Below are 25,405 nucleotides of genomic sequence, written 5' to 3'. Positions count from 1 at the left end.
GCAATAAAACTTCTTGGTAGGACAGAAGCCATAATTAAGTGACTTGGCATTGCAACTCAATGCCTTTCCCCCCACTCTAGCTACGACCATGACTAAACTACATTATAAAGTTTAGTAATTAATATTTTAAAATAAAACCTCCAATGAAATTAAATATTTTGATTATAAAACGAATGCTACTGCCGATCAGCTCCATGCGTGATTCTCCGCAGCAAATGTCCGGTGTGCGGTGGCAAGGTAACACCGTAAGTATATATAGACTGGGAACAACACGTTTCCACCAAACATACACGGAATGTTATCCATACTACATACATTATAAATGTAAAAGTGAGTGTGTTTGATACCTGTTAGCCGATAGAAGCTTGTATAATTACAAACATGTCTCAAACATCACATGATTTTTGGTGGGAACGGGTGGATAAGATGTCTGCGGGGCTGCAAGTTAGTGTAGCGTGGAAGAGAATAGTTATTAAAACTTCCTCTCACCCCCCCTCCCCCTACCTCTGTCACGCATAAGGAACACCGCACACGATGTTAACGGACTAGCAAATTTCCATTATTTGCTTTGTACAAAGAGAGAACTTGCAATAAAAAAATGCTAAGTGAACATCTAATTATCTGAGATTGTAATCAAAATTTATTAAATCCCTTTAAAATAAGAAATATTATCAATTCAATGATTATGCCATATGTATTGGGTTTATCTGTTAGTGTGTCAGGCAGAATAATGTTGCAATATATATAATCTATTGCACTAAAGCATACAGTAATAATAACAATTAGAAACAATGTGAGCAAAGGTGAACTTATCTCTAAAAGAGATCTCCAGTCAACAGTGGCACAGACTGTATTAAGCAGCAGTAGTGCAAATCAGAACTTGTCAACAACAATAGTAAGTATTTACATAATTTACATAACAATATATCTATATTTGTAATATACAATAATACATTGTACATACATAAATGATTACAACCTACATAAATAAATAAATATATATGTATACCTTTATTCATAAAAATTAAAACCTACAAACCTAAACGATCTTTTGTCACTTTCTTTTAAATTAGAAATATAACACTAAAGAAAGAGACAAAACAGTTCAATTACTAAAACAGCTTTATGTCAGGTTTTCATATTTTTATGAATAAGAAGGTAAATATACAATATATACATATTAAATAAATGAGAAATAAACGATGACAATCTTAATCAAGTGATCAAAGATATTAAATTGCAAACTGCTATCTTATTTTAGAATTTATTATATTTTAGATTAGAGATGCTTTACTTTCTTTTAGAGCGTAATTAATAAATCAACAGAAAATCTTTAATTTGTATTATAGATACAAAATTACTATCTATAGATAGTACTATTAATTTTTACAGAATTTTATACCTCACATAGAATCGCACTTACACAACTAAGCTAAAGCCAATTTTGGCATTCATTTTACATATTAAAACATTAAGGCCAATTTTACAATCTGGCAACATATGTATTTCTAAATATTCATTAGACAGACGGTTAACCAACAATAATTCTTAACTGACGTGTATAAAATAGTTGCAGATATTTTTGACCTCTGACGCAAAAATAGGGTTGTTATAAGTTTGACGTGTCTATGTCTGTCTGTGGCATTGTATCTCCTAAAAGAATAGATCGACCGGTGGTTTTTCCTTTGAAATCTGACGTGATCAAGATGGATCTTAGCTGCAATTTATGAAGATCTGTTCAAACGTTTCAAGGTCATCAACTCAGCATCAGAGAGTTACTTAAAATTTTTAACTTTATATTATTTCTAACTTACCTATATCCGTTTCTATGTTACATAAAGAAGTAATTTTACAATAATAAATTAAGAATTTAAAACAAATAATATTTTCAGTTTCCTCATATTTTTAATAAATTCAGAATTTGAATGTTTTCTGTGAAATTTGTAAATTTTCTTATATATTAGGGATTTTCTTAAATATTAACGGACACCATTTCTGTAAAACTATTTCTAATTTTAAAATCACAATTTGATATAGCGAACTCTATACTTTAAGGACAAATATGAACTAAATTTCTAATAAAGTCATGATTATTATAAATTTTATTTATAATAGATAGATAAATAAATAAATACTCTTTGTATAATTTCCTCCAAAAGTTCGCATCAGTATATTTGTTATGAATACAAACAATTACAATAAATTACATTGAGAAAACAATAGGCGGCCTTATCGCTAAAAGCGATTTTTTCCAGCCAACCTTGTATGAAGAGGAGTTTGATCGCAGACACGACAAAATTCTGTTGGTATCAGATCAAGATATAGTTGTAGAGAAATGGCGCTTCAGACACAATATGTACAAATATATTCTGTTTAATAAAAGTTTTACAATTGTAAATAAAGTATACGTCTCTCTGTTAGAAAGGACGAACACAGTACCAATCAACACACAAAATGTCCTATATGTACTATAACTGCTTTTGACCTATGTTCAAATTGATTATTTTACCAGCAACGTCATGACCAACTATCGTTTCATCTAGGTAAAGTAGTGTGTAGTAAAATAGTTTAATCCTTTATTTTTAGTCAATGTTACCATATGTCAAAAATAAAATGCTATCCAACTGATATGGCGCTAGTGAAAAACCAGCCACTTATTATTAAAACCTTAATTTTAAATTAATAATTTTAAATTACTATAATAGATAATTTAAAATAAATCGCTTTAACATTTTCTCCTTTGTTCAAAACAATATCAAAATTAATTAAACCTAAGTTTAGAATAAAACGCTTTGACGTTTTTCCTTGCTGAAAAACACATACTCAATAAAAAAAAAACATTACCACTTTACAAAAATATACCTTATGAATTATTAAATAAAATCTACGATTAGCATTAAGCTTAAATTTTTTTAGTAATATATTACTTACATATATAGTTGTTTTACAACAGGCTTACTTTAAAAAATATAGTTAAAGCATATAAAAACAGTATATAATATAATGAAATCTTTTAATGACGAAATATTATATAACCTTTGAATGAATATTCAAAAATATATGTATATGATTAGATTTATAATGAGTTAAATTATTATTTTCAGCGATATTTTATACACTATGTGCAATATAAAGCTCAAAAAAATTATACATATAATTTTATTATATGCATTCTTAGTAAAATAATGAATTTTATTCATAATATTCTTCTTCAAGATTGACTACATGGTAAACGTGATTTTTTGTATACTATGAAAAAATAAATAAAAATATATAAGTATTCTTCTGTTTAAGTTGGACTATAATCAAATTTTTATAAGATATATTTTTGCTATGCAATTTATATGTTGGAAACGGCAAGACTTGTTTGGAATTATGCAATATTTTGAATTTTTTTTTTTAATTTAGTTAGCATGCATAAATACATTAAAAAAAAACTGTATCTTTTAGTATCACTTAAACCTCTTGGACTTGTATTAAATACTTTAGTTATGTTTGAATCCTTATTTTATTACAATTTTCAATTCACTTCCACATTAAGAGGATTAAATTGAGATCTATTTTTAAATATACATAAGAAATAGAATTTACGGACACTTCTAATAAAAATAATATACTTTATTAAATAGCATACATTATTTTATAAGTTTATTAATTGATAAATAATAGTATGACAAGAAGAGAGTCGGCCATTATCTGTGATTGCTAGGCAACAGTGTGATATTAAACATATTGCATAAATATAACGTTACATTATAATCAATATAAAACCATTTAAAAAAGTACTAACATATAAACAAGAAATAAAATAAAAAAAAAATTAGATAACTACATTATTAACGGCAACAGACGACAATGCAACTCTGACTACCCCACAGTTTAAAGTCGTGAACATACTTATTTATTTACATTTTATTGCACCCTTTATAAATAAATACAGTTAATTTTAATGAGAAGTGATATAAAAGGTGGCCTTATCGCTCAACAATCTCTTCCAGACAACCTTTGGGTAGAGGATATTGAGAAAAAGACAAAGGGTAGGTGGTGCACTAGTATATAGATTCTAATATATAAAAACATATATATTGGTTTATATGCGTGAATATATATGTATATATTCTTACACGTAAACAAATATTTACATACCTAATAGCACATATACAATATGGAGGGTATACAGAAAAATAGCACTTAAATGGAGAGATAGTTGAGTCGGAGATTGTTGAACATACTTTGTTGTTTTACATAATCTATGGATAATTATCACCCACTAAATTCTCACATTTACAATATAAATATAATGAAGTCTTATTATAATGAAACCGATAACAAAATTACAACTTAACTCGAAGTTAGGAACGGGGAAACCTAAGCATAGATACGACATATGTTGGGATTATAACAAAATAATATTAAACTGTACCAAATCAACCCTCTAGAAGGGTTTCGCTTCCTCCTGTTTGACCACCCCCATTTCTTGCAGCATCGCGTCCAAACCCTCGGGTATTCGACCCTGGTCCAGCTCGAGATTCCATTTGTAATACTGTAAACGGAATAATGTACCTCAATAAATAAAATAAAAAATGTTAATGGGAATGTTACACAGCGATATTGAGTTACAAACTAAGCAGAGTTCGTATTATGGATAGAAGACTACTGATAGAAACACATTTTTTTTAATACATATTACATATAGGGAATATCCAGACATATTTAAATATAACAATAGAAACATTTGTATTGTACGCGATCGAACCCACAAACAAAACAAAAAGAAAGCTTTCTGAGTCGCGACCTCGTACGGACAAACAGTGAAGAATGACCCCCCCCCCAAACACACACTAGATAGAGTGACGACTTCAAACACACATTGCAAGGAGTCAATGTATGCAGGTGGCTCAGGATCGTTCCTTATGGCAGTCTATGGGGAGGCCTATGTCCAGCAGTGGACAAGTAAGAGCTGGAATGACGATAAACCCACAAACATCAGAAAGCAAAACAGTATTAAGAACAGTATGACAATAATTCATCATTACTATTATTATAAACATGAATATATAAAAATAATATATGCGAGAGTTTGTAAAGACAGATGGATATTTGTTACTCTTAAAACTACTGGACGGATTTTAATAATAATTTTGTATAAAAGTAGGTTGCATTCTAACTTAGCACAAAGGATACTTTATGTACTGATACACGTAGGCAAAGCCACGGGATAAAGCTAGTGTAAATACAATTTGAATTGCACTATATATAATATAGACAGCTGTCTAACTTGCAGCTATATTAACATCTTTTTAAGAGAGTGTGCTACAGGTGGTACTGGACATGTTTCTTAAAGAACTAAAAATCAAGGAGCGACATAAAATACACTTCCCACAATAAACGTGACGCGTATTGAGACTATTATAATTTAGTAAAAAATATAAATAAACATAGTTCCTCTATTAAAACATTTCCCTAGTAATATCTAAGTAATCAATTAATTAAATTAATGAATTATTACTTAAATTGGTTGAATACATTAAATAAATTAAACTTCTAAAAATTACCAAAACTTCGGAATTCCGAATATTTCATAGTTATTTAAAACTACTCAGGAATGGCCTTTGTCTTTCTTCGTTCTTGTAATAACATTAGTAAGGATTGTAGGACAACAATCCTTAATAATATTATATGAAAACGAGCTTGTTTCTTTGTTACTTGATTAAATTAGGTGGTTATTTGAATAAAATTATAATTATGTTGACACGCAAAGTACGAGCAGGTAGGTATATATCGTCGGTGCAGGCAGAGAAATATATAACTAAATTTTTTTCAATTTTGAGATAATTGCTGATTTTTTTTTTTATTCCCAAAGAGGGTTGGCGTCAGCCAGTTGGCCGGTCGTAAAACTAAAAACCTTGGGATAAGGGTAGGAAGATGATGATATTGTTTTTTTTTTTTTTTACGGTAAATAGGTATTCTAGTAATACATTTTTCTTTTAATGTATTTTTATTTATTTTAATTACTAGCTGACCCGTCGAATGCCGTTTTTGTCCCTTAAAACTAGCTACCGCGGTCATTTTTCTTATCAAGATAAAATCTCTCAACTTCGAGCAAACAATATACATATAGAAATATTCATCGTAACGGTTTCAAATATGAGCGAACATAGTAACATGGAATTTTTAATTTTTATTCATAATTATGATATAGATTTTGGAAATTTGAAAGTTTGTTGAATTTATGAAATAAAAGGAGAAGTATTAAGTTTTTTGAACTCACCTTATCCAACTCCTTCCTGAGCGTGAGTACAGAGCGTTCCCTGTCCGCTACCAGCTCCTCCAAATATTGATAACGGAGCTTCTTACGTGCGCGGCACTCGCGCGCCGATTGGCGGCTGCGCTCTGAAAATATCAATCAATTAACTTTATAACGATTGGAATCTTAAAATGCGTACTCATGCGTATTACGAGGTTAAATCTATGTGTATATATGTTATATTTTTGTCAAATAAATGCAATTAACTGTATTCTTTTTTTTTTTTGTTTTATTTTGTGAATTAAGACAATTTTTCAAAATTTGTCTGGACTACAGAATATATACAATGGTTATAAAAAGACATTAAAATGGAGATTCGAAACTCTTAACGGAAAAACGGAACAAAAACAGAAAATGTTGGGACACTATACGATATGACGAATCAACTATTAACTTAACCAATGAAGTAATAAAAATGAGATAAAATAAAAGAGGGAAAGGGAATGACAGAGTTATGGTTACATAAAGCAGATTAAAGAGTTGAAATCGTGTCGTATCAAGACGCAAAGAGATTCGACGAAAACCGTCGAGAGAAGCAAGAGCTCGAGACATCAATACAATGAATGAACTTGTTTGAAAATTGTCGTCATAATGACATAAGACTGTTTTAATTTAAATATTTATTAATATAACGGTCGATGTCTGCGGATACTAATAATAAATATGTATAATTATTTGCATTGTATGTTATAAGTTATAATTTACAACTAATCAATTGATTTTATGAGAAGCGATCTGGTATTATTATTGCATGCACTCAAAACAGCTCCTAAATAGATAAATTATCGTGATGTGTGCGATGATCTTTATTAGCTTGAATAGAGGTACACATTAAAAGTACCTTTTGGGAGAATTAGGCATGAAGGGGTTTCATTGGAGAAATTGTATATTATTAAATGTTTACCTTAGAAGTATGCATTTAAATTTTATATAAAAAAAAGCAGCGACCTTTGCTAATCACAATTTCACAATTCACATGATTCGAACTGGCTTTTTTACTGACGTCCCAATTAATAGGTAGTAAGAACAAATAAAACCTTTCCTTCCCCGTAGACGTCGTAAAAGGCGACTAAGGAAATTTCATGGTCGAAGAATAAATAGCAGCGTTGCTCTTAAAACATCACCAAAGCCTAACTGCGGTTGTCAACCCGCGCCTGCAAGCGTAGCAACTATTGACAAAACCCTCTTACAGGAAAGGCCTATGTTCAACAGTGGATAGTTGGTGGATGACATAATAACGCACCGCCTGTGATTGCCAAGTGTATAATTTTTACACATTTTTATTATCTTACATGAAAAACTAAAATCTTAAAAGCCTTAATCTTATTTTTAACTATTGACAATTACTCAACTTCTGAAATTTGAAATCAAAGGAAAGACATTTTTACGTTTTTATGAAAAAGGATATCCCCTAGATAGCCATTAAACTTAAAATATACACAAATAATCCAAAATTAATCTTACCCAGCTTGGCCTTCATATCCTGTTTGTCGAGCTGCGCCTTCCTGCCAGGTCGGCGGCCGCGCTTGCCCCCCTCTCGCCTCTCCCCGCCCTCCGCCGCAGCCGCCCCCGTCGATCCAAACACACCTCCGAGGGTTTCCTGCATAATATGAACATTTTCCCTTAAAAAACCATATAAAGATTCGTTCATGTCATTTCTGGACATAGGTTTCTCCCAATAAGAGGAGGGTACTATTCATTACGATGCTACTCAAAGATGACAGTGCGTTTTTTTTTATTTTAATTTAAATAAAAAAGAAATAAAAAAAAAACTGTCTCTCATTTATAAAGTTAACACTTATATTCTTATTCAGTAAAATATACGAAGGTAAGGTGAAAAGTTCTCGGCCTGACACAGAAATGACGTTCTAAACAGCAAAAAATTATTTTTCTTGCCTAGGTGCATGTGTCATTAGTTCGTATGACAAGTTTAAACTTGTTTTATCAAATAGTTTATTAACACGAATTTTTGCAGTAAACGTCGTGCATGTTTTTCGTTAAAATGGACCTGCACACAAGGATGCATTGGCGATGGAAAAACTGCGGGATGTGGGGTAGGATTTGCACGGTCATTCCCTCTATTCTCCTGATTTGGCACACTCAGACTTCTATTCCCAAACTTGAAGAAATTTGTTTTTGGAAAGCGGTTCACGTCTGAACAAAAAGTTGAAAGGGCCATAAATTAATATTTTTACAACCTTCTAGACTCTCATTTCAGGAAAGGAATACTAATGTTAGAGAAACGTTGGATCAAGCGTATTGAAGTCAAGGGAGATTATGTAGAATAATATAATTTTTTTACTGAAAATCACAGTCTTTCATTGTCAGGCCGAGAACTTTTAACTCTCCTGTAGTTCTTCTAATATTATAGGCGAATGACTACTTTATGAATCAAAATATAACTTGCATCCTATCCCATACACAGTGCGGAACATGCACGGTGGGATTTCTTTTCTTAAAAAAATCAAAAATGTAGTGAGATCATGAATAGCAAAAATATTTTAGAAATGATTAGTACTCAAACCCGTATAATGACGAGGGGAAATAAAAAAATAAATGTAGATAATGGGTAAAATAAAAATATGAAACAAGGGTTAAATAACTCCCAACGGGAGGTTTGATATTTAAAGAGGCCAAAAGATGTTGTCATCGCTATCAGCCAGCGCGTAAAACTTACATGTCCGACGTAGTTTAGATACAATATGTTCATTTCAAAGACGCAATTACATTTAAACTCTTGTTACCGGCGTTACATTAACAACGTGTCGGGGAATTTGCGTACAAAAAAAAAACTAAGACGTGTATCCGACCAAAAGACCTCCTGGTAAAGACGCAAAAAGTCCGAGTTCGTTGACACCGAAGCGACGCATTGGAAAAGTTGTATACAGTCTGTATGATATTGCATGCAAAAATCTTCCATAATGCAACAAGTGAAGGTCCAGAATTGAAGCAGTGGAAAATTGTAGTTTTTGTTAATTTCTCGTGTTGTCATTCGTACCGTAACAAAGAGTGTGTTGAAATAACACAAAGCCAAACAGAATCTTACCAACATACTGTGTGAGGTGTGGTTTAAATGGCGACTACGCTTGATCATAAGGTGGACGTAATACGTATAAACTTTAAAACTTTAAACCTAAAGATAACGTTTGCCAGTACGACATTTTCGTTTTGTCTTTTCCTTTAATTAGTGTAATAACAGGTATGATTTGATATTAATAATCCTGAAATTTCTTTCAAGTCTTTCTCGGCATATAACAACTTTCGTATAAACGTAATAAAATTTCTATGAATTACGTTTACGTAATTCATAGAAATATTGTTTACAATATAAACATACTAGTAAGTAGATAAAAACTAGTAAAGTATATATTAACGACGTTCATATTAACCATCAAAATTTTAATTAGGTACCTAGGTATTAACTTGGATCGAACTGATCAGCTGATCTACCTACCACTACTACTACCTATACTGGGAGAAAGGGATTGTTAGTAATGGGGGTCAAAATAGCCCTATTACTAGCAATGTACCCTGTCAGGTCGACCTCCACGTGGTTCCCCCTGGAAACCATCGTGACTAATTCTAGTTTAATTCGTCAGGATGGGCTAACTGACCTACATTCATCTTCATCTGTCTTCCCTCATTGGTACCCCGCCAGTGTATACCAATAGCGCAGACGGGGTTACCATACCATTATCACCCATTAAAAAAAACTACCTATATTGATCACGTATCTACGTTGTTTGTGTAATGAACGCTATAGCAAATATGAGAAATGATAGGATAAAATACTTATTCCAATCTAATCATATCGCACTTTTGTAAGAATTCCATTGAGCTACTACTACGATTTAGGAAAATTTGTATAATGTTTGGACAATGTGTCTATGTTTATGATATTATGTGTGTTACGACATTGCATTTGATAACAACGTCCTACTATATTGACATTACTTTTTTATAGTAAAATAACAGTATGGATAAACTAAGCCAAATTATTTGCTTTATTCATTTACCAACACATTTTTTACTTTAGATATAGAGAATGGAATTTAGGAAGAACATACGCACATCTTGCACCTTCCCTAAATCGAATTACGATTATTATTCGATTATATTACGCATTAATTTATTTGCACTTAACACAAACGATTTATGATAAATAGTGGTGTACAATTGATAGGATTTTTTCCAAACAAATAATTTTATCTATATTTGTCAATAATTCGACTTGAACTTCAACGCGTTGCCATTACAAAAGAACTGAAGCTGAAATAACAGTGTCGTCGTAGTCATGAAAATAAATTTATTACGAATTCTGTTAACTTAAATACAGACTATTATAACTCATTCGAATATTCAATCTATGAATGAAATCGATAACTACGAGTACAATAATCACTAGTTCACATCGAAACAAAAAGAGTATAAGTTCGAAATCTCGTTATCTAGAAAAAAATAATTTTGAAACCATCGAATTGCGTTCAATTTTACACGTTATTAAGTCAATGAATATCTGATTTTATAGCAAGTGAGACAAACTTGTGACGTTAACAATAGAAAGTGGTATCTGTATTATGGTGGACGTTATTTAAAAATAATGCCTTATGACAATAAGTATTTTAAAAATGACCATGAACTACATATATTCTTCGATAGCTAAAATCACTAATAATCAATTACTTACAGAAGTCCTGTGATATATTATATTACATGTTGGTTAGATGCTTAACTTTGCACTCCAAAACAGAAGAAAACAACGCGCTCGTTGCTATTTCCAAAATATAACAGAAGCCAAAAGCATTCAATTTTGAAAAGTTAACTTCTTTCCCGTAATTTACACGTTAAAACTGCATTCAATAATTACGTCGCAGTAAGTAATGATTGCGGTACGTAAATATCAATCATGAAAAACATTCAGAAATGGTTGTCTTCTGTAATAAAGAATAAATAAATGACAAACTAAAAAACGATACCAAAGAGGATTCTGTATTTCTATTGCTGTAAAATTTTGTGATACTATAAACCAGTATAAAATCATATACAAAGTGATATCCAATATAAATATTACCTGTATATCACTGATCTTATATCAGACAACTAGAATGTAGTATGCAGAACTAGTACACTATCGTCGAGTCAAAAGAAAGTTCACTAAACACAAGATGCACAGACGAAGAAGTTTTATAAATAAAATCATATATTCCGTAAAAACAGTGGCCACCAATTCGTTACAAACAAATGATAGTGTGAAAGGCAAATTTGAGGTACACGTCACGCATTTGAAACGAGACTGGCTTAACTGTGGTTCAACTGCGCATTAGCTGTTCGCGTGCATTGCTGCATCAGTTTCTAGGTCGCGGTCAAGTCAGGCTACTATTAGTTTAAGTCAATAAGTACATGATAATAAAAAATTATAACAATATGTTTACTATTAATGGTTAAAGTGTAAATTGTATAATGACATTGCTTATTACCCTATTCCTACATGTCTTTGGATTGAGTGATAATTTCTAACGACATAAAGGGTAGCTTGTTAGTGCTAACTCTGTATACAACAACTTTAGTCTCCAGAAGTAGTACAGATAAAAAAATAAAATTATATGATTTCATGGAATTCTATATTCAACAATGGCTTATCAAATAAAGCACTTGAAAAACAACACACTACGTCGTATTTATTTCCTATTACAACAAAACTCCCCATAGTTTACTAACTGTTCAGACTACTAACTGTACAACTGGAGTACAAAAACATAACTTTCTCTAAAATAGAAGCTTCGTGTTATTATCATTGTAAATTTGAATTCTGACTATTGATAAATTTTAGGTGATCATTACAAAATGTACACGTAAAACCTCGATAAATTCCAAGGGTAAAAAGTTTACCAGCGAAGAGTTTACAACTGTAAGTGTTTAGGAATTGACCGAGTTATGAACTATTATAAAATATGAGAATGATGACATAACCAATTGAAATTTTAGTAATTTCTTACACAATACTCAACTTTTAAGTCGATTTATCGCCATATTATCATTAGATATAGATTTTGTTTTGCGAGTTGTTATTGAAACATTTTCGGTTTTTATTTATTAATAATTTTTGTCACCTAGTTATAAATAAATATAATTTGTTTAGTTACTTTTAGGTTTATTAATATCTTCCTTATACTACCTACATACTTATTGTTTTACTAGCTACATTCATTTTGTCAAGGGTACATCCTGTTTATGTGCGACGTTAACAAATACGCAATTTCCTATAACAGATAATCTATTACAAATTAGTTACATCTATATTTCTTTGATAAACAAATTTAAAATACAAATTGTTAGGTCAATTGATACCTTTAGAACAAGACAAAAGTTGAGATACAAAGTATATGATTCCAAGTGATCTTAACTAAACATTTTGTGGCAAAAACTTAACCGGCTTTTTATTTCATTTGCTTATTCTGCAAGTATGTATACAAATGAGAATATAATGTAATGTGACGCTTAGTGATTACTTAATCATGCAATTGCTATGCAATAATATGTAGAATACATTGCTATTAGTACACAATAAATTAATTTCTTCGATACCATGACCTATCACGATGCATAGTAACTATGGGTGAAATACTAATCAGTTATCCACATGAATTTATATAAATACGAAAACAGTTTAAAGGATGTTTTACTATACTTAAGCAACAGTTATATACGCAGTTCTCTGGTTTGTCGGTTAGCAACAAACACGATACGAAAACGAACTGCGTCGTTCACTCGCGTCAACCAATGCTCATTTTATGCGGCGTAGTAACTGTCAATTCCTAACCTATAATATATATACTTTCATTGGCCTACAGAACAGTAAGCACGTAACATAATACTACCGGTCGATATAATTTAAGATTTTAGAGCACTTTTCTCACAAGAATCTAATAAGAAAAGGGGTTTAACTCACGTTCTGTGGGAATGTACGACGCGCGATGCTGCCCCTACGACTGCCTCAACACACACTGCCTGTCCTGTCTGACTGAATGCGCCGAGTCGCGTTGCGCACAGCGAACGACCGCGCGCTTCACACTTCTTATTTTAAAACCAATTTTAAAATTGCTGATGTCGGATATAGCAAGGGAACAGTCACAGAGAGACTACAACGAATGCCACTAACGTACGCTCGATGTTGCAATCGCACTCATTGTGTTCCCCCCCACCGCGGGCAAAGTGACCTTATCGTTTGGCTGCACATGGTAACAGCGTAAAATACGCACTTACAGATGATTGTATATATAGCTGCGTAGTAGTTTTCTGTATCGGGAAAATGTATAAATGACTAGGAAGAAACAGAGTATTCGGTAAAAATGATTTGGAAATTATTAGAAAAGCAACTTTCAAAAGTAAGGTTCTCGATTCACTTGTATTTTTTATATAAATATTCGTCAATTCTGGACGGATTTTGATAATTATTTTTTAAATCAATTGTGTCTATTCGAGTATCAGTCCTCATGGAAATTCTGTCACAATTTTTTGTTTTTTTTTCGGATCATAACAAATACACAAAATTTTGACTTACACACTTTTAGCGCATATTCAAACCTTGAACCCTTATCTATTTATCACAAATGCAAAGCAATTGCCTATGTTTAATTATTATCTATTTTAATTTTATTTATTATTTAAATTTACGAGTTTAAACTAGATAATACATAAACATAACAACAATTGACATAAATATAATAAATATTTATTATATTTATACTAATACCATAACAAATCTTAAGTCCCTAAGTAAACCACGTAATTTGTATGTGTTTGAAAATTTTAATCGTCTAGACCAGAATTAATAAAAAAAAAATATAAATATCAAATAATTAAAAAGAAATATCAAATAATCGGAAATTGTAAAATTGTACAAAAGAACTGTCTCAAAAGTTTCCATTCCGGCCGAAACTAGAAATGAAGTCAAAATTTCGGTTTTGGTTTCGGCTGTAAAACCAATTTCGGGCGAACACTATTATAATGTAAATAAGTTAACGGCTGCATCATTTATGTTACCATATGGTTGTATAAATAGTATGTCAGTTAAATTTTGAATGTTGTACGCGCCTTTTATAGGTACTTGTATCAGATCTAACTTTATATAAATGTATTTGTTTTTTTAATGTATAATAAATATATGAACTGTTGGTGTGCCATGGTAAATAAATAAACGTTTGCATATTTGTTACTTTGTTACAATTAAACAACTGTACAAATTTTGAATGTGGTACACGGGTTTCTTTTTAAGTGGATGACAATGGAACGGTAACACCACCTGCGCTAACGGTATACACTGGCGGGGCTCCCGTGAGGGATGATAGATAAGAATGAAAAGGCAGGCCAGTTAGCCCATCGTGATGAATACACCTAGAATTAACCACGATGGTTTCCAGGGGGAACCGCGTGGAGGTCGACCTGGGGCAGTTAGACCCCATTACTAACAATCCCTTTCCCCCCAGTGTAAATTGTTAGCAATGGGAGTGTTAGCCCGCATTACTCACAATCCCTCCCTCCCCTGGTACACGGGTAGGTTATGTCGTAATACATAGGATGCCTTATGTACTGGTTCACGCGGGTGGTATTTAGTAATTTTCAAACTGTTCTGTTTCGTATAGTTGACCGCGACATCAGTATAAATATGCGTCGCCGCGACATTCATATCCTACTGCGCAATATAACGCCTACCCTTGTTGTAGATAACTGCGCATATGGTGCCCTAGGTCATGCATGACGAAGGACAGGGTAACGATCACCGTTGACCCTATCATCTAGCTACATACTAGACTACTACTACTATATACGTACTACAAGCTTTTACCCGCGACTTTGTCCGCGTGACATAATATTATTGATTGACCCGGTTATAAAGTAGACTATGGGAGGGTTGGGAGGGTATAGATTGTAGGAATGGGTGCCATTACATTCTATGGTGTCTTTTCTCTATAGTGATGGCCCTGGCTGCAAGCGTCCGTACGCTATGGTGAACATCAGACGGTTTGTATGTTTGTTTGTTACTAATATAGTATAAATACAATTAATAAAAAACTATATGTTCATTAACAAATGATACAATTTAATTTAAAATCGTTTAGCCATTTTCTCGCAATATGATAACAAATAATTTAACCGCCTCCATCCCAAGTATGTGTAGCCAAAATTTCATGACAATTGGTTAAGCCATTTTTATTTAATGGATAATAATGGAATGGTAACTCTGCCTGCACTATCGGTATACACTCACGGGGCACCAATGATGGATGAATGGTGAGGATGAAAAAGCAGGTCAGTTAGCCCATTGTGACCAATTCAACGATAAATTAGTCATGATGGTTTCTAGGGGGACCCGCATGGAGGTCGACCTGATAAATGATAGAAATGGGAACCAACCTCCCCATTACTAACAATTGCTTCCCCCCTGATTGAAACATTAAGAGGTTAAGGGGTAACAAACAAACATATTTACTAATATTATTATATAAAGGTAAAGCTATAATATTAAGAAGGCTATGGATAAATCACTGCAAACATTTGTTTTCAAATAATAGTCACACAAATTTTACCTGTACTTTGTCCACGTGGTGATCGAATTAATCCAAAATTAAAATTAAGCAAACACTTTTTGGCTTCATAAAAAAAAGCACTTTCAATCATCACCTAATGTATATGAACGGGGGGAAAGGGATTGTTAGCAATGGAGTTTGACATTGCTAGCAATATCAGGTCGACCTGCACGTGGTTCCCCTTGGAAACTATCGTGAATTCTTGAATTATTGTTGAATTCGTCACGATGGGCTAACTGACCTGCTTCTATCATCTCTCACTAGTGCCCCGCCGGTGTATACCAATAGCGCGGGTGGTGTTACCATTCCATTATCACATTAAAAAATATATATATAAACACGTTTGCCACTTGTGTTATAAAAATAAACACTATCAATAAAAAAATAATTAAAAATTGTGTCCCACAAAACCGACTTTAATTGTGACAAAGCTAGTTACTTTAATTTAAAAACTAAACTGCTGAATTGATTTTTATAAAATTTCATCAGAAATGACCAAATTTTTCAAATCGGTTTAGAACTGATGGAATTATGAGAATACACACAATAAAAAATATAACCAAATATTGAGAACCTCCTTTTTCTTGAAGTCGGTTAAAAAGTGTAATTACCGGTTTCGAATTGGCGATGTAATAGTAAAAGACAGTCATAAAAAATAATTTAAGTAATTTTACAGGGTACAGAGGAATAATACCCTAGTTCTCAAAAATGCATGGGAGGTATCATGGGCGAAGCAGTATACTCTGTTATGTCCACGGTACTGCTCATGTCTATAGACGACGGTTACCACTTTCCATCAGGTGGGCAATCAGCTTGTTTGCCATTGTAAGTTGGATAAAAAAAATTTAAACATACTAAACTTATTTTAGAAGTCATTCGAAAAGACGTTAATAATTTTATTATAAATTTATATACAATTGTAATAATTATAATTTTACATTATTCACGTATTCCCTACTAATATGGGATGGAGAAGGTTATAGACTACTTTTTGTCCTTGTCATTAAACATATCCTGGTCACACTGACAAAGTTACGGGTAAAAACTAGTCTATATATATAATATCATCATCATCATCATATCAGTCTTTAACTGACCACTGCTGAACATAATCCTCCCTCTTGTGGGACCTTGCCACTAGTTGCCACGTGTATTATATACAGTTAGAGATGTATGTTCGCACACGCACACGCTCACGCCCACGCTCACGCTCACGCTCACGCACACGGTACCGCACACGCACACGCACACGCACACGCACACACACATACAAACGCGCGCACGCACGCACGCAAGCACGCACGCACGCACGCACGCACACACACACACATATACACATGTATATGCCGATGATTATCATTCTAATAATAGATTTTCTCCCGTTCCTATGGAATATTTTACAATCTAAATATAAATATAAGCAGACGCGTGCATTCACTATCAGTTCATATTTAACTCGGGCGATCATGAACTTGGTTTACACTTTTCATTTTCCGATTGAATATGTGTGAAGGATCCAAGAAATTCATTGGAAAATTATGACTGTGGTTATATGTGTTACTAGCTATATCTCGCGGCTTCGCCGGTGGTCTTACCGTGATCACAGATAATATATTACTATACTAGTGTACTAGTCATACTACTACTATACTAGAGAGGGGAAAGGGATGGTTAGTATGAGATCTAACAATCTTATTACTGACAATATTCCCTAACAGGTCTCTACATGGTTCCCCCTGGAAACCATCGTTGTTAATTTTAGATGAATTCATTACGATGGGCAAACTGTCCTGCTTCATCCTCACCTACCATCTCTCACTGGTGCCCCGCCAGTGTATACCGATAGCGCAGGCGAGAATACCATTCCATTTTCATCCATTGACTACTGTACTAGCCGTGATGTTGAATAGTCTATAACCTTTCTCAATGCGCTATGAAATGCAGAAGGAATTTTTCAAATCTGACTAGCAGCTCCAGACCTGAACGTGATTAAACAAATAAAAAAACTCTTCCTTATTGTATTAGTATAGATCTAAGGACTAGAGAATCTATAGGGAGAATATGGCTTTGTAGATATATCGTTTAAGGATCAAAGAGTCCCGATTCCCGAAATACGAGTATCCCGGTCACGGATAAGTATTATATAAATATATTATATAGTAACACACACACACACACACACACACACACACACACACACACACACACTATATATATATATATATATATATATATATATATATATATATATATATATATATATATATATATATACAATACAGTAATTTTTTTTTCATGGGTGAAAGTATTATAAGTATTTATAAGTTATTTTAAGTATAAGTATTGCAAGTAACACCTAGTACATAATATTAGGTCAGTGGATCCATAGGAAAATTATGACTTTATGGTTACGGATTATATCATCTAAGTATCAGAGAGATTATACTCTGCGTGTTCTACCGCCTGTACAATGGATTGTGCTCAGAGGAATTGTTTAATATGATGCCCACAGCCACTTTCTACCATCGTACGGCTCGCCATCGACAGGGAGTTCATCCTCATACCCTACAGCCTCAATGTCGCGTACTGCGCGGTTTCAGAGATGCTTCCTCCCACGAACACTCAGGTTGTGGAATGAGCTCCCTGCCGAAGTTTTCCCAAGAGACTACAGCATGGGGTTCTTCAAAAGGGGGGTAAAGAGGTTTCTTCAGGGTCGGCAACGCGCGCGTAATACCTCTGGTATTGTAGGTGTTCATAGGCTACGGTAACCACTTGCCATCAGGTGGGCCGTATGCTTGTTTGCCACCTCAGTGGTATAAAAAAAAGAGAGTCCATAGGAAAACTGTTCGTTGTGTGTTATTTATATTATGTTAAAGGTCCTATAAAGTAAACTTTATAGAACCCTAAGTACTCGCTGATAGGAATAGGTAATATCAATACCATTCCGATATCTATATATTGGGTTTCTGTAGATATTGAAGGTGGAAAAAAGGTCATTACCCGTTTCGATAGCGCTTATATCGGACGGATATGTATATTCATTTCGATAGGATCCTTAATTTCGATATTATATATTGGTCCAATATATCGTCATAGTCGTAGAATACTGACGGATCAGACAAAGATTACATATATAGATCCGTCAGTATTCTACGACTATGACGATATAGATATACGAGGTCTGTCCGGAAAGTTCGTATAAAAGTGTTCTGGAATGCGAGAAAGAGGAGTGGGGAGGCCAGGTAAGCGCAGGACCCCTTCCTTAAGTCCCTAACAATGCTTCAGTTCTGGTCTGACCGCCGTGCGGTGCGAACTGGCTTGTCACGCCATCTGTGAAGTTACCTCTTAACGAAACCCCGTCGGCATGGAGCCCGCTTCCGTTGAAGAGCAGCGCGTCGTAATCAAGTTTCTCTCGAAACTCGGCAAGAATAGCCGTGAAATTTTTGCCGATCTCAGAACAGTTTATGGGGATGATGCTGTGAAGGAACCAACCGTCCACAAGTGGCTAAAAAGATTCAGAGAGGGCCGAGAAAGCGTTCAAGATGACCCACGTTCAGGACGTCCTTCCACTTCACATTCCGACGAAAACGTGGAAAGAATTCGAACTTGTGTTAATGGGGACCGTCGTTTAACGGTCAGACAGGTGGCTGAAGAGCTTAATTTGGGCAAAACCGTGGTCCACGAAATTCTAAGAAACGAACTTCAAATGAAAAAAATTTGCGCCAAGATCGTTCCGTGAGTTTTTGAGTAAAAATTCCATTACGGTGACCGAACACCCCCCCTATTCGCCGGATTTGGCCCCGTGTGACTTCTTCTTGTTCCCTAAAACCAAATTGGTACTTCGGGGGCGGCATTTGGGGGACATAAATGAGATAAAAAAAGCTACGACGGGGCAGCTGAGAAACCTACAACCAGAGGACTTTCAAGGAGCCTTCTCACAGTGGAAACGGCGTTGGCACAAGTGCATTATGTCACAGGGGGAGTACTTTGAAGGGGATAAAATTGATTTACCTGAATAATTGTAAAATAAAATTTTTAAAAAACTTTTATACGTACTTTCCGGACAAACCTCGTAGTAATTACAGTACATAGATATTGCTACATGTTATTCACCCCTATTCGCTGATAATGTAGCTTTTTATAGGTCAAATAATATTAATTTTGTTTTTAACAAACAAGAAAATATTTCCTCTTATAATTATAATATTAGATCAGATAAATCACAAAGTAATAATATAAACTTCCTTTAAACCAGGGGTCCTCAAACTTATTTTGTCTACTGCCCACTTTGAGAATAATTTTTTTTTTAGCGCCCCCTTTTTTTTCACCTACTTAAAAACGACTATTACTTCAAGATCAACAAATCACCTCCCAAGCTTCTACACAAGGTCCTCATTTTTTTTCTAGGTCTTTAACCGCCCCCCTTTAGGCCTGTAGCGCCCACCAGGAGGCGTTATCACCCACTTTGGGAAATGCTGAACTATCGCCATTTATTTTACACTATAACCAACGACTATCTTCGTGAGAAATTTTAATACTTATTCCTTATTCTCGTAGTGTCAGGTTAATCTTAACGCGTGCAACATTTTATTATCACAATTCATGTCACGTTCTTATCAGTCATTGACGTTATTAATATTGGTTCAAAGTTCTAAACTGTAATTGGAATTTGGCCATCATTTTGAATGCGGCTTTCGTTAGTTTACCTGAGTTGTATATTTTGTAATAAAGCCAAAAAAAAAAAATACGAGCACACGCGATTTTTTTTAATGGATGATAATGGAATGGTTACCCCACCCCGCCTGTGCTATCGGTATACACTAGCGGGGTACCAGTGATGGATGATAAATGAGGGTGAAGCAGGTCAGTTAGCCCATCGTGACGAATTCAACAAGAATTGTTCACGATGGTTTCCAGGGGGAACCACGTGGAAATCGACCTAATTGCTAGCTGTCAAACTCCATTACTAACAATCCCTTTCCCCCCAGCACACGCGATTTAGGATATTGGACTGTAGTACTGTACCACTTTTATCTAAATTATTATAAAGGCAAAAGATTCGAATTTCTGTTTGTCATTACAAACAAAAAATAAAAAATAAATCGTAATCTCAAAAACAACTTCAATTCACTGACTTAAATATGTAAGACGTTTCCCACAAAAAATAGACTTGAATTGCGACAAAAACAGTTTTATTTTGATCTAAAACTACTGAATTTCGATAAAAAATTCTATGGGACCAATCTATTAGTAAGTACATGTTTTCAGATAAGTGAATAATTTTCCAAATCTGTTTAGAACTGACGGAGTTATGAAGTAACAATCATAAAAAATATAACCGAATTGTGCCTCCTTCTTTTTGAAGTCGGGTAATATACCCTCACCAATAGAAAGCTACATTGTCAACAAAGCTGGTACGTGTAACTAGTAAGCCTATATAACGAATAAACATAATTAAATTTATATTAAATACTATTTAAAATTATGAATTGAATCTAGTTTATGGTTACGTCTAGTGGAATAGAGGTCACTCGAACTTAGATGATAATTAACAAAATTAATAATACCACAAACATAGGCTATGGGGTGTTATAAGTCCCAAGATAAAATTAGCAATTATCAGTGTTATACAGTTTTTACGAACTTGAACCTGTAACAAATACTTTTTATAGTTAACATTTAAATGTTAAATATTGTACATTAATCAAATCCCTTTAAGGGATAAGTCCGCCTGTGTACATTTTTGTTATAACCTAATACCTATATTACAATCAGTACAAAAGCATATAAATAAATAAAGAAAATGTTACCAATATCTGATGTAAATAATATAAAGCGAACAAAATACTTTACAGGTATGTATTGAAAGCATTATTATTTCTTGTATTGTATTTATATAATAAAGTTTAATTCACATAACAATTATGGGCATATTAAAAAAAGAACAAACGGATTACGACGAGAAGCCAACTTACCTAATTTTACAGACACTTGAATTTAGCGAAAGAGCATGTAATCAAAAATCAAGCGGAATAGTTTAGATTACATCTAATAATATTTGTTTAACGATTTCTCGTTCATCGTGCCCACCCCGGATTCAAGCAAAGCTTTTAGTTATGCGCAAAGACATCAAAGAATACGCCGATTTTTTTTAAGAAGTCGTGCCCTCCTAGTGTATAATCTTAAATACGTTAATGCCAATGAATTATCTACATAAATTTTAATAAGTGCTTATATAAAAACAAAAATACAATTACATTCATTTATCACATTTTACACACTCACTAATGAGCGCCATCTAACGAAATATTTATACAACAAAGCTAACAAAGCTAAAGAGCACACATTATTAACTTTTTGCTATATAATAAATTGATCAGATACTAGACAGATGGCGTTAGCTGCCATAAAATCAATTTATATGCTAGAGCTAAATATAAATTATACATAAAATGGTTATATAACTATCAACTATTGACGTCAGTCAGTAATAAATAAATTAACTATATTTTAACTATATAACTTGTCTACTTAACATAATTGTATACATTTACACTGACTAAATGAAGTACTTAATATTAAAATATAAATAGGATAGAAAATATGTAAATAAACATTATAGTTACATACCTAATACCTATTCAAAGAACACATACCTTTATTTATAAAGTTGCATTCAACAATTTTTGATAATTAATTACTTGCTTGGGAGGAATAAAAAAATATCAGACTTGTTAAAATAGTGTTTCTACTAAACCATAAATTAATATTTGCCATGTAACAATATTATATATTTATATATTGCTTTAGTTAGGTGTTATAAATATTATATTTACTAATATAGTAAATGTGAAAATGATTCACTTGTTACCTCTGAACACCTTCATGGTTCAACCAATGAACAGGAAATTTGGTGTATACTCAGTGCAAAATAATATAAAAAAACATAAAGTAGAAATTCAATGAGGAACCTTATAGCTAAAAGAGATCTCTACTCTATTGATTGTACAAAAATCCATGTGCTTAGGTAATATTTTTAAGTAATATACTGTGGAATTATTTATTATTGTGAATAAAGAAAAAAAATATGCTACTATTCATTTTTGTCAAGTGAATGAAGTTACAGGAATAGCTAATATCAAATAACTTTAAAGAATATATTTTTGCACATTTATGGGCAACTGGAATTAAATTAAATTACTGTGACTGTTGTTTCCAACAACTGTTTGTTGAAATGAATGGGAAGCAGAACATACTTTTGCCTTGGAAATGGAGTCATGACAACACTATATCAGTCAACTCTAAACTATGGCCAATGTAACCCGGTTGAATCAAAATAATTCAGGTAAATTAAATTACTTAAATTATCACATTAATTCCAGACAAATTGTTTTGCCTTCATCTAAAAATGATATTCATTGAAGTTCTATATATATATATATATATATATATATATATATATATATATATATATATATATATATATATAGATCAAGTATTAATTATTATTATTTTCACTGCAGAACATGGTCATGTTATTATTTTAAACAAATATTTACCATTTTATCTATGATTAGAGCTAAAAAAACAAGAAACTTTTGACCTTTATAATATATGCTGTGTTACATAAATTAGTGCATAATGTCTTTTGAATCTGACCTGAAACCCAACCACCCAACTGCTCAGTAAATCAAATTAGATAGATATTAGCCGAGACTAAGCTATGAGATTGCGAACACTTGTATTCACATATAATAATAAAATTAATAATGAGATAATTAAGATCCATATATACAAAGTCACAAGATACTACTACTGTTACTCTTGTTACAAAAAATTTTTGCACAGTCATGAAAAAGTTCTAAACAAGAAAAATGTAGATACACTTCATATAATAATAGGACTGCTGTAGTTAATCTCATAATACATATATTGATCTAGAAAAAATAAACAACAGGTGGTTTATTTAGTGGTAAAATGAAATTTATTTCTATTCACATATTTTTATCTATACTACATTGCTTCCTTATTGAGTTGGTGGCATAAATACTATGTTGTAACATAATACTGACCTAGACTGTATGCTATCTCATTTAAATTATTTAAAATCTTTCTTATATTAAGATTATATAAGAGCTACTTTTGCTTGAAGTTATATTTTCAAATTGGGTTATTATATTTGTAAGATTATAATGTTATCACTATCTATATGGAACATGATTTTGTTGGTTAGTTAAGTACAGACGTCCTTCAATACTAATGACAATAACAAACAATTATTTTAATATTCTCAATCAGAATATGGAACAGTATTAAGGTCAATCACTTTGTGTAATAATTATTAAGGATAAAGATGATGAAATCCTTCATCTTATTGTGCAATAAGATCTCAGAAAGAAATTATAGTCAGTGACTAGAGAAAATGGTGTCAGGATTAAAATAGATCAAGAAGTTTTCATTTGATATTTATCAACATTGCAAAATTTTTATCGTCATAAAACGAATCAAACGCTTATTAGTATGTTAAACATAGTAATTTATAAAACAAGCTTCTTAAAACTTAATATATATGCTAATAGAAACCAGAAAAGTATTCAAAACAAAGAAAAATTGAAACTTACATTTTGTGATTCCTCCTCCAAAACAGCCATCGTCTCAAAGTCTATATTCATTTTCTCACTCTTACGCTTCCGTTTTGTCTCTCGAAGACTAATGATGATTTTATTAAATACAAATAACAAGAAAATCTGATAATTTGTATTGCACCTGTATTGTACACTTTAAGGTATTGTTTACAAACTGGCAAGGTCATTTGACATATTTTGGTTTGATAAATAAATCGAGCAATAAGGTGCGTTCACATCATAGAATTCTATTCTTCTTATTTTATTATACATACTCTACAATCGAGTTTTTTAGATAAAATTGTGGATGCACCCACAAAGTAAATTAAACATAGATACTGGAGTCATTTTTTTTGCAGTACATATCTTCATGAGCATTTAGTATCGTGCTATAAATAAAATTTCAATGTGATATAACAGCGAAATCTTTATTTTAAGATCCAGTGTGAACTGAATTTTTATAGATTTAAGTAAAAGTCATTATAAATAAAAAAAAGCTAATGATCGTCCACAAAACAGTAACTTTAGGAAATTTAACAATTAAAATATTAGATTCATTGTGGTTTAGAGAATCGGCTGTAATCTCATGTTTTTTTTTTTTTTTTTACAACACAGGGGGCAAACGTGCATGCGGCTCACCTGATGGTAAGTGACTACCGCCGCCCATGGTCACCCACAACACCTACGGCATTGCAGGTGTGCTGCCGGCCTTTTAAAAAGGAATATGCTCTTTTCTTGAAGGTTATGTTGTCGTATCGGTTCGGAAATACTGCTGCTGGAAGTTGATTCCAAAGAGTGGTTGTGCGTGGAAGAAAGTGCCTTGAAAAACGCACGGTGGAGGACCACCACTCGTCCAGATGGTTAGGATGAAATTTTAATTTATGGCG

The 25,405-nt window shown here is 32.6% G+C and overlaps 1 protein-coding gene across 1 annotated transcript; it reads right to left on the bottom strand.

Annotated features, from left to right (window-relative positions):
- Positions 1 to 2,996: 2,996 nt before the first annotated feature.
- LOC128200394 (REPTOR-binding partner) lies at positions 2,997 to 24,687 on the bottom strand. Its single transcript, XM_052893723.1, has 4 exons — positions 24,516 to 24,687; positions 7,772 to 7,907; positions 6,272 to 6,393; positions 2,997 to 4,543 (listed from the first exon to the last, which is right to left on the bottom strand). Exons 1-4 carry the CDS (start codon positions 24,564 to 24,566, stop codon positions 4,436 to 4,438), a joined length of 417 nt encoding a protein of 138 aa, XP_052749683.1. The 5' UTR covers positions 24,567 to 24,687; the 3' UTR covers positions 2,997 to 4,435.
- Positions 24,688 to 25,405: the final 718 nt, after the last annotated feature.

Source organism: Galleria mellonella, unplaced genomic scaffold, assembly GCF_026898425.1.
Source record: "Galleria mellonella isolate WM207_F2 unplaced genomic scaffold, CSIRO_AGI_GalMel_v1 utg184, whole genome shotgun sequence".
Taxonomy (NCBI): Eukaryota; Metazoa; Arthropoda; class Insecta; order Lepidoptera; family Pyralidae; genus Galleria; species Galleria mellonella.
This window is presented reverse-complemented; position numbering and strand designations above follow the sequence as displayed.

What these genes read in the sequence shown, in the direction of transcription:
- LOC128200394 (XM_052893723.1), bottom strand. Translation starts at nt 24,566, where the DNA reads ATGAATATAGACTTTGAGACGATGGCTGTTTTGGAGGAGGAATCACAA. An exon ending in TGGAGGAGGAATCACAAAAT is followed by an intron (nt 7,908 to 24,515) that starts GTAAGTTTCAAT and finishes CATATTATGCAG; the next exon opens with GAAACCCTCGGAGGTGTGTT. An exon ending in TCAGGAAGGAGTTGGATAAG is followed by an intron (nt 4,544 to 6,271) that starts GTGAGTTCAAAA and finishes TTCCGTTTACAG; the next exon opens with TATTACAAATGGAATCTCGA.